This window comes from Mus caroli, chromosome 11 (genome assembly GCF_900094665.2).
Source record: "Mus caroli chromosome 11, CAROLI_EIJ_v1.1, whole genome shotgun sequence".
NCBI lineage: Eukaryota > Metazoa > Chordata > Mammalia > Rodentia > Muridae > Mus > Mus caroli.
In genome coordinates, this window is record NC_034580.1 from 89,651,620 (window position 1) to 89,662,837 (window position 11,218).

Here is an 11,218-nt window from a genome sequence, read left to right on the forward strand (position 1 = left end):
GATACATTTTGATGGTTGGGAAGAAGAGTATGATCAGTGGGTAGACTGTGAGTCCCCTGACCTCTATCCTGTAGGGTGGTGTCAGTTAACTGGATATCAACTACAGCCTCCAGCATCACAGTGTAAGTTACTATATAGAAAACATGTTCTTTTATTTTACAAAAAAAAACCCTGCAAATTCTCCATAGAACTCTCATATCTCAGAGGGCAAGCTCACAGGACAAGAATATATCAATGTCTGATGAGTTGCCAGGTAAAATCCTAAGACCCAACAATATCACAGAATTAGACTGTGTATGCCATGGCAATGTGAATTCCATATTGGTTACATGGAAGTAAAATAGAAAAAACCAGAAGTCACCAAATTAAACTACACTACTGTTGAACTGTATATTACAGGCTGAAAATGCATTGTTGCATAAATGCTGTTGAGTAAATAGTAAGGCTCATGGGTTTTTTGTTAGATATTTTCTTTATTTCAAATGTTATCCCCTTTCCTAGTTTCCCCTCCGAAAACCCCCATCCCCTCCCCTCAATCCTTGTTCACCAACCCACCCATTCCTGCTTCCTGGCCCTGGCATCCCTCTATACTGGGGCATAGAGCCTTCACAGGACCAAGGGCCTCTCCTCCCATTGATGACTGACTAGGCCATCCTCTGCCACATATGCAGCTGGAGCCATGAGTCCCACCATGTGCATTCTTTTGTGATTTAGTCCCTGGGAGCTCTGAGGTACTAGTTAGTTCATATTATTGTTCCTTCTATGGGGCTGCAAACCCCTTCAGCTCCTTGAGTCCTTTCTCTAGCTCCCCCATTGGGGACCCTGTGCTCAGTCCAATGGATGGCTGTGAGCATCCACTTCTGTATTTGTCAGGCACTGGCAGAACTTCTCAGAAGACTGCTATATCAGGCTCCTGTCAGCAAGCACTTGTTGGCATCCACCATACTGTCTGGATTTGGTGGCTGTATATGGGATGGATCCCCAGGTTGGGCAGTCTCTGGATGGTCATTCCTTCAGTCTCTGCTCCACACTTTGTCTCTGTAACTCCTTCCATGGGTATTTTGTTCCCCCTTCTAAGAAGGAACAAAGCACCCACACTTTGGTCTTCCTTCTTCTTGAGTTTCATGTGGTTTGTGAATTGTATCTTGGGTATTCTGAGCTTCTGGACTAATATCCACTTATCAGTGAGTGCATACCATATGTATTCTTTTGTGATTGGGTTACCTCACTCAGGATGAGATCCTCCAGATCCATCCATTTGCCTAAGAATTTCATAAACTCATTGCTGAGTAGTACTCCATTATGTAAATGTACCACATTTTCTGTATCCATTCCTCTGTTGAGGGACATCTGGGTTCTTTCCAGCTTCTGGCTATTATAAATAAGGCTGGTATGAACATAGTGGAGCATGTGTTCTTATTACATGTTGGAGCATCTTCTGGGTATATGCCCAGGAGTGGTATTGCTTAAAGAATGATGATCTTCCTAAAAGATTGTATAATTGTTCTGTTACCAATTTTCCCTTTTATTTTTCAGCATCAAGAGAAAGCCAGTCAGCTTCTTCAAAACAGAAGAAAAAGGCTAAGTCTCAGCAATACAAAGGACATAAGAAAAGTGGGTCACCATGTGTTTGCATATATTTTCTAATTGTTAAACAATTAAGGTCACAGTACTCTTGCACAGAAAATTACATCCCTGTGAGAACTGGTGTATGTTCACTATGTATTATGCTTAAAGGTGCAGTATGACATAAAAGGCAAACAAACCTTCTTGATACTAAGAAACAGTTTTAATTGACAGGAGTAATAATCAGCTGGGCAATGGTGGCACACGCCTTTAATCCCAGCACTTTGGAGTCAGAGGCAGGCAGATTTCTGAGTTTGAGGCCAGCCTGGTCTACAAAGTGAGTTCCAGGACAGCCAGGGCTATACAGAGAAACCTTGTCTCGGAAAAACAAAAAAGAGAGAGAAAGGAAAGAAAGAAAGGGAGGGAAGGGGAGAAAGAGAGAAAGAAAGACAGGTATTTGTTATCTGTGTGTTTTCAAGCCTTATAATGGTTCTTGAAATAATTATATACCTACGTAAAGTTAATCCCTTTTTAAAAACTTGAATGAAGCAATAAAGCAGTGCTTCATGCTTACAGTAGCTGTCATTAACTCTCTATCTGGAACGATAATCCTGAGAAATTCGCACTTATTAAGAAGGACTGGGGACACAGTCCGGGTAAAATGAAAAAGTGGAGGCTTAATGTGCTGACACACTTCTTTGGTCCCAGCACTGAGAATGCAGAACCAGTCCATCTCTTAAGTTTGAGATGAGTCTGGTCTATAGAACAAGTTACAGAACAACCAGAGCTACACAGAGAAACCCTGTCTCAAAAACAAACCCAGTAAGGTGAAGAATACTGTGTCTCCAAATGAAGAACACATTCGCACATACATCCATGGGTGTATCACAGACACACAACAGAATGAGAAAACGATCAGAGTTGATGTCTAACAAAGTCAATGTTTTAATGCTTTGTGTAACAGTAAATTATGATTGTCATTAGCCACAATAATAATAATAGTATTTTTCACTACCATAATAAGCCATGGGTTTCTCTATTTGTGAAACTTGCAGAGTATTTTATTCTTAAGATTTAAAAAAACAACAGAAGTTTTAAGGCACTTTTTGTAGTGAAATGGACCTAAGGCTGATCTGAGTATTCTCTGAGTTCTTCCTGATTACAGTTATTTATAATTTTTTTAGGTAAGGAACCTAATTACTGTGCTGGTGCTTTGAAAACAAGTTTTCTTCTAGCATAAAGCCCTATCTCTTGCTGGAGAGGTGGCTCAGTGGTTAATAGAGTCAGGATTACTTTGCCCATCAGGAGCTTGGTAACACAGTTGTTCACCTACAAGAGCTTAGAGAGCACTGCTAGACCATTCACCGTCAGAGTAAGATCTGCTGATTCAAACTTGCTTAGGAAGAGTTCACATTTGAATTTTGTGTCTCTAAATTAACTATGGCAGTATGACTACTCAACTTACTGTAAAGAGAATTTAACTGGTTTATTTAAACTGTCTTATTTTGTGTTGGACAAGAACTTGAGTAAGGTTTCTTAAGTTTCTAAGACATTGAAGTTAAAGAATGGTTTTAGCTAGGCATGGAGACACACGGCTGTAATCCCAGCATTCAACAAGCAAAGGAGAGGAGATCAGGAATTCAAGGTTATTCTCAATTTCATAGCAAGTTCAAGGCTTACCTGAGCTACATGAGACCCTGTCTTAAGGGTAGGAGGGGGAATATATATATATGGGTTTTGTTTGCACAATATTAACATGATTTTCAATATATACGCACATATATGTGTGTGCATGTATAATATATAGTCCCTCCCAGTGGTTTATGAAGAATCTTTTTAACTAGGCTAGTCATGGTGGCTCACACTTGTAATCCTAGACCTTAGGAAACTAAGGTAGAAGAATGGCCACAAGTTTCAGGCCTACCTAGAATATAAGACTGTCTTTAAAAACAGAAAGAGGGGCCTAGAGATGTCTCAGCCATTAGGAGCTCTTGCTGCCCTAGCAGATGACTAGGTTCAGTTCCCAAACCTACATCAGGCAATTCACAAATGGCCTGTAACTGGTTCCAGGGGATCCAGGTTCCTTTATTGGCTCAGAGGTCACCAGCATATACACTCAGATGCACATGTATATACATAGAATCTTTGTGTTTACAAAAACAATCTTTTTGACTGACTAATGAGCATTATATGCACAAGTTGCTTGCCTTCCCCTTTGTGACCTTTGCAGGGTTTGTTTCTGGCTTAAAAGTTTGGGTCTTTGCATTTCTGGGATAGGAATGTGGGAGTAAATAAATGAATTGATGAAGTAAGAATAATAGTACCCAAATTTCATTGCTGTTTAACATTGTCAGATTCCTGAATTAGCTAGAGATAAGCTCTAGTTATATCTGGAACACACCTTAACTCTGACATTTTGATCTTAATACTGTGCCATCATCTCTAGCACCTTTAAATTACTTGACATAGAAAAGAAAAACATAAATCCATGGGTCCTTACTAAAAACCTCTGGTACCAGATATGTTTTTGTTTTGGAGTTGGAAATTTTTTTCCACTTCAGAAAAGAAATCTATACTGTATGTGTAACACTGCAAACTCTGGGGTGTTTTCTGAAGCAAACTATAGATGTTTACAGTAAGTGGACCAAGTGAAAATAATAAATAGGTCATCAAGTGAGTATGATTTTATTGCCAACATTTTAGAAAAGTGCTTTTTTGAATGTTGGCATTGAAGAGCAGGACTGTAATAAGCAATAGCTTTACATTATTAAGGTACTGTCCTCTTCCTACTGCTTAGGTTTGTTTTTTCCTACTACAAACATTTATTAGAAATCTTTTCCAAAAGGCTAAGTGGTGGTGAATCAGGATTTAATTCCAGTGTTCGGGGGACAGGACAGGAGGATTACTGCAAACTCAAGGCCAGCCTGAGATGCATAGTGAGTTCTAGGCCAGTCTAAATTACAGAGTGAAAGCCTGTCTCAAAGGGGGCGGTTAGGACTGCAGAGTGGTACTGGAAAGCTTCCTCGGTAAAGTACTTGTCATAGTCTTGAAGATCAGGAAGATCAGAATTTGTTCCCAGAACCTACATTTTAAAAAAAAAAAAAAAAAAAAAAAAAACCACTGTGATACAAGCTGTGATCTCAGTGCTAGGCATTAAGGCAGAAATAGGATCCTGTGGCTCTTGAGCCAATCAGCCTAGCCTAACTGGCAAGTTTCAGAAGTATATGACTCCTGAAGTAGACCTCTGGCCACACACACACTCATACATTCTTCATAAACACATATACACAGACAGACACACAAAGAAATCCTTCCCACACAACCTGTTACTAAAACATGAAAGAACTTGGGGTTTAAAAAAACCTAAGTTGTCTGGGAGCTGGCGAGATTGCTGGCTGCTCTGGAAGAGGCCCCAAGTTGGAATCCAACGTCCACATGGGGTGAGTCATAACTGCCTATAGCAACAGCTCCAATAGATCCAACAGCCTCTTGCCTCTGAAGGCACCTACATGCATATGCATATTGACACACAGGCACGTACATACACATAAGTGAAAATTAAAATCTTAAGCTCTCCATTACAGCAGACTTGACCATATCAGATGAGTTTCAAAACCTGGTGTTTGTCTTAAGTTTGCCGATAGGTTGTTGTACTCTAGCTATGCTGTTTCCTCGGTACTAGAGTGGGTAAGGTAGTCCTTATTATCCACTGTGTAGCATGGTGAGCAGTGAGCCAACTATGCCATAGTTGTGTTGTGTAGGGATTGTTGTTAACTAGCACTTGGAAAATAAGAGTACTGTTTGACCTGGAGGGTTTTATAAATATTCAGCCTCAGAAAAATGTCTTTCTCAACCCATAGTAATTCCGAACCCATTTCAGATTTCACCACTTTGAGGTGCTACTATTTATATAGGACTTAGTGGGTTTCCCTGGTATTTTACTTGTAAATGTGTTAAGTCATCACTGCACGTGACATTGGCATGGCAATTGCGAGCTGAGTGTGGATCCACTTACCTTTCAGATCCATTTTATATGGGAATACTGTTGACTTAGATTTATGTATCTCATTCTGATTATCTGAAATTTAGCTGGTTATTGGGTTAGGAGGAAAACAAAGTATACATCTATAAAGATAACGTGACAATATTTCACTTTGCACCCTTATTTTTGCACTATGCTTGGCAGTTTAGTGTTTACAAAGTTCCAAGCATATTTTAGTGTGGTAAAAGCCATTTTATAAGCTCTAGAGTATGTTTCCTTATAAAACTATAAAAAGTGATAAATGCCTTTAACTCTAACACATAGGAGGGAGAGACGGGAGGGTCAGAACCTCAAGACCATTCTCAGCTTCCTAGTGAGTTTGAAGGAAGGCAGCCTTGTCTATGTGAGGCCTTGTCTTGAAAACAAATTAAGCAAGCTGAGCATAGTGGTACACACTTGTGATTCCAGCATTAGGGAGATGAGGACAGGAAGGATGGGCAGGAGTTCAAGTCCAGCGTGGTGTATGTATTGAGTTTAAAATCAGCCTGGGCCGAGGGCTGAACAGATGGTTCAGCGCTTAAGAGCACTGACTGCTCTTCTAGAGGTCCTAAGTCCAGCAACCACATGATGGCTCACAACCACCTGTATGGGATCTGATTCCCTCTTCAGCTGTGTCTGAAGACAGTGACAGTGTACTCATATACATAAAAAGAAATTAATCTTTTTTAAAAAATCAGCTGCCTGAAACCCTATTCTAATATGTGAGCTTAGGAACTTTGTAAGCAACACACACTGAGCTTTGGGTTTTAGAAGTCCGTTTCTGGGGCAGAATTACAAATGCTGTGTAGTGCACTGCTCAGCTTAGGGAGCACACTGTAGAATGGTGAACTATGCCATCTGTTAATGCATTGAAGCTATTTTTGTTTGACTTCTCCCACTGAAGGACCATAATTAGGCTTCTATACCCAGGGAAATGCTGTCTTTATTAAAAGTCATGTTCAGAAATGTTCTCTTGCCTAGTGTGCATAAGAGCCTGCTGGTTGCTGGCACTACTACAAAAAAATTAAAATTAAAAATTAAAAAGACTTTTCACCCAATATTTAAGGTGAGTTTTCTTGAAGGACAGCAGCCATTTCTCTACCCTAACTACTCTCTAGTTTATTTTACCTCATTCTTTTTAAACTTGAGCATCAAGACCAGAATTAATCAGGCCTGAGAGACTTGAGCAACCTCCCCTCTTCCTGCCCCAGAGCATGTTCATATGCTGTGCGTGCACGGGTACGCGCACACACTTATCTGCAGAAGTTAAGCCTTGCACAGTCAGTTCTTTGCAGCATCCTAGACAGCCTAGCCTCCCTAGTAATACAATGCACTTTCTTAGCACACACGTAAGTCAAAGCTCACTTCAGTCTGACTTGATGTTTAGAGAGGAAGATGCCAGTTGGGAAGAAGCCTGTCAGTTTGTCGAGCCTGCCCATGACAGGCGGGGTGCGGAGGAGCTTCTCTGGGGACGAAGAGTTGACTCCTCCTCCATATCGAACCCTGCCAGCACAGACAGCCCTGGAGGCCTTCCCACCTCCCAGCACTAGCCGAGAGTTCAGGCCCAGCCTCAAAACAGGTAACTAGTCACAGCAGCATCACAGGTACTATAGAGTATGGGTCAGGTGCTGGGCAGGGTGGTGGGAGACAAAGCATGGGCTGGCGGGACAGGGGCCCACTCATCCAAATCCTCCTTTTTCTTCTTTTTTTTTTTTTTTTTTTTTTAAACTAAAAATATCCATTTCCACTGGTTCTCAGCAGCCATTTCACTAAGAGGAGCCATCAGGGAAGAATTGATTGATATGGAGCATCAGTGAAAGCCATCATTTTAGTTTTTTGGAATTATGAGGCAACTTCCAATATTTGATGTTTTGGTTAGAATGGTTGAACATACTACATTGTAGATGTCTATGGACTTGACTTGGGAGAGAGAGAGAGAGATGCTGATAATAATCAGACCTAAAAGTGAGACTTTGTTCATAACATTCCATAGTGGGTCATTCATGGAAAACGTGTGTTGAGTTCAAGTAATTTTTATTTTAGTGGTAGCATTTACCATAAACTAAGCTGAACATCATCACAGATTTAAAAATACATTACTTATCGATCATGGTATTCACCTGACTTGTTCTAGATGTTCAGCATTTCCTAAATGGCTTTGTAGTTTAAAAACTTAAGTGGAATTAATGACTTTGTTGTTTCCTGTTACTGTTTACCAGGATGTTTGTACCTGACATTATCAGCCCCCTTTTTTTTTAACTTCTTACCTCTCACAGCTCTGATAATGTGTGTAGTCATCTTGAGCTTTCCACGAGGCCGTGTTTCTGATGACCATTCTGACAACCGTACATCAAGGGAAAGTTCCATGTTTCATTTTCCATGAAAGGCAGAGTAGGATTTACAAATCTCATATTTCATCTGCTGTGGTCAGGCATGGTGTGAGACCCATTCACCCCAACAGGAAGATTGGGAATTCAAGCAGTCTCCTGAGAGACTGTCTGAACAAAGCCAACAGTGTTAGCTACTCTTTAATGATCAACCTCTAAGGACTAAGAGCATTCCACGTCATTGTTAAGTTTTCTCTTTTAATACACACTGTTTATGAAATAGTATTTTACCTGATCAAATATGACTATCCTTACTTTGTTAGAGGTTCTGATTCATGTCGAACTTAGCTAGACTTGGGAGATGCTAGACGGCAAACCTCATGGCTTCCGACTTCCTCATTCCTCTAGTGCCTGTCATGTCTTCTTGCTCAGGGGTGTGTCTTGTGGGCCGTGGTATGATCTGCTTAGTGAAGCGCTGTGGGAACTGCACTGCTACCTTCATACCTGAAAGCCACTGTTAGACTGATTGTTTGGCAAATTTATTATTGTTGATTTTATACCTGCAAAGATGTCACTTCTTCCATTTGCTTCTCTTGTGACATTTTCATGATTAGTGTCACTTAGGTGATTGATTTTAAAAGCAGAGCTTAGAAAGTACATTGCTGTAGAATGTGACATTGAGCTGCTTGATCTATTGCATTCATCCGTCACTGTTTGAGAATAAAGGCTAGGAAAGGGGGATGATAGCAGACAGGCTTTATTTTAGTTTCTATGAAAACTGAAAGTTTACATTAAAACATTCCATACCTGAGTGAATGTTTCACCTTCTTCTTGAGTGATTTTTTTCAGTACATCATTTCCATATTTTAAAATGACTCTTCTCAAGATACTTGTTTTGAGTACAAATGGATACAGCTTTAGGATGTGTTTCAGAACCTTGGTTATCTTCCTTACATAAAAACATCCGTTTAAGTGAAACATCTTTGATCTTGAAGCATGGTACTTCCCATTCATTTAGCCATCTAATCATCATAGAACAAGATAACATTCAACCTTTTATTGTGGGTACTGCACCTTTAATGAAATGTGGGTTTTGTTACCATGTTTATCCTTGTGATAAGTGCTAAAATGTCCCTGATATTTACTGCATGTTGGTTAGATCTGAAGGATAGCTATATGCATATTTGCCACTGTTTGTTAAGCAAAGGAAGAACTATACAGTTGCATGTGCTTTGCCTTTCAACAGTATGTTGTTTCTTCTGCTCTTACTATACATAGTATATTCACTTTTTTGTCTATGGGCTATTGAGTTTTTCAACATAAATGCCAAAACAGGAACCAAAGTAAGATGAATTGCCATCTCTCAAAAGATTATTCATTAAAATTTGTAAATAAGGTGTCAGGTGCTAGCTGAATATTCAAGTAGTCAAGTCTTTTTGAGTTCAAGGCTAGCTTAGTCTATCTAACAAGTTCCAGACCAGCCAGAGCTACAAAGTGAGACCCCCATCTCAAAAAATACAGATAAATAGGTAAAAATGGAAAAAGATATCCTATAGCTGGGTTTTCTGTGTATTTGTTAATCTTGTTATGTAGTATATAGTCTATGCTGGCCTCAAACTCAAGATCCTCTTACTTCAGCCTCTAGAATACTGGGACTATAGGTATGAGCTAACATGCTTGGACTGGGAGAGGAGTCAGTAATTTTTGAGGAAATCTTCATAACTGAAATCAGTGTGCAGAGGCTAGAAGTGTAGCCCACCAGTGGAGTGCTAACCTAGCATAGGCAAAACTAAATTCAGTCCCCAATACCATAAAAAAATAAATAATGCTGGCCATGATGATTTCCCACTCTATAATCCTAGCACTTGTAAGGCTAGACTGGAAGATGAAAATTTTGCCAGTTTGGGGAAACCTGGCAAAGCCCCTGTCTTAGACTTTAAAAGTGGTGCTGGGAGTGAGAGCTCATGGGGTAGGACATTTGCCTAGTGTGCCTAAGGCCTAGGGTCCAATTCCAGGGCAAGGAGTGAGGGGCAGAGGAAAAGAGGGAAATAAAGGGATTATTTCAGGAGTTTGGGATATAATTAGTTTTATATTTCACATGCAGTCCTTCTTCATGCAAATTATATATTCTAAAACAGTCATCCAAATGTATGTTTCAAAACCCCACCTTAAGCCAGGCGTGGTGGTGCACGCCTTTAATCCCAGCACTTGGGAGGCAGAGGCAGGCGGATTTCTGAGTTCAAGGCCAGCCTGGTCTACAGAGTGAGTTCCAGGACAGCCAGGGCTACACTGAGAAACCCTGTCTCGAAAAACCAAAAAAAAAAAAAAAAAGCACCCCACCTTGGACCTTGGATGTCTCAAACCATAAGATAGTACTAAAGTATATTTTGTGTGTGTATGTACATACATATATATGTATACACACCATGGAGGAGCTATATATTCACCACAATCCCAGCCCTCTGGATATAGGAGTAGGAAGATCACAAATTCCAAAGCCATGTTGGGCTAAATAGGCAGACTCTGTCATACCTCAAAATGTACAAGAAATATGTTCATTTCTATAGGCATTGACATAAAAGTGAATATTTAATCCCAAGAAAAATTCCAATTATTTTAGTGGAATTGATGAACACTGTTAGTTGAGCTTTCCATTGGAGATCATCCACTCTGCAGTATGCAGCTTTGTTCCTTTTCTTAGCATTCCTCAATGAACAATATACTTGAAATTAGGATTGAGGGGTGTAGCCCAGCGGTAGAATATGTGCCTAACATATGCAAGGCCCTAGAACCATACACACCAACAGAGTGACAACCATTGTTGTCTGTCTTACAATGCTGGGCTCCATCACCTCACATGGCAAGCATTCTGCCCTTGACTTTCACCTAGCCTTCCATGGTTTCCTCTTTATAGGTACTGAAGAAATGACGGAGTCTTAGCTGTAAAGTTGATAGAACATGAAGATGAACCCCAGTGCGTTCCAGAAGACTTGGTAACAGCCATGCGTTTCTGTCTGTCTCATACAGTGACCACGTCACAGCTGAAGGAGGAGCTGCTGGATGGGGAGGACTATAGCTTCCTCCACGGAGCATCTGACCAGGAGAGCAATGGCTCTGCCACCGTCTACATCAAACAAGAGCCATGAGGCGACTCAGAAACCATGGGCAGACGGGGCTGTTTACAGGACTGATTTGGAATCAGCCAGCTGTATAGCAGGCTATTCCACTGGGACATTTTGCTAAACACAGAAAAAAGTTCAGTTTCAGATTTTTCAGGTGGGGGGGAAACTATTTTGGTGGGGGG

General features: G+C 40.5%; 1 protein-coding gene across 17 annotated transcripts in view; it reads left to right on the top strand.

Moving 5' to 3' along the window:
* The window catches only part of Mbtd1 (mbt domain containing 1), a 61,268-nt gene extending 50,056 nt beyond the window's left edge, over window positions 1–11,212 (top strand). For 15 of the 17 annotated variants that reach the window (XM_021175711.2, XM_029483025.1, XM_029483028.1 and 12 more), the window contains 4 exons: window positions 1–122; window positions 1,537–1,614; window positions 6,975–7,166; window positions 10,942–11,212. In XM_021175711.2, coding sequence (XP_021031370.1) covers window positions 1–122; window positions 1,537–1,614; window positions 6,975–7,166; window positions 10,942–11,060 — 511 coding nt within the window. In that variant the 3' untranslated portion in view covers window positions 11,061–11,212. The remainder of the gene's footprint in view (window positions 123–1,536; window positions 1,615–6,974; window positions 7,167–10,941) is intronic. The other 2 variants (XM_021175715.2, XM_021175716.2) reach the window with 1 other exon arrangement.
* The last annotated feature ends 6 nt before the right edge of the window (window positions 11,213–11,218 follow it).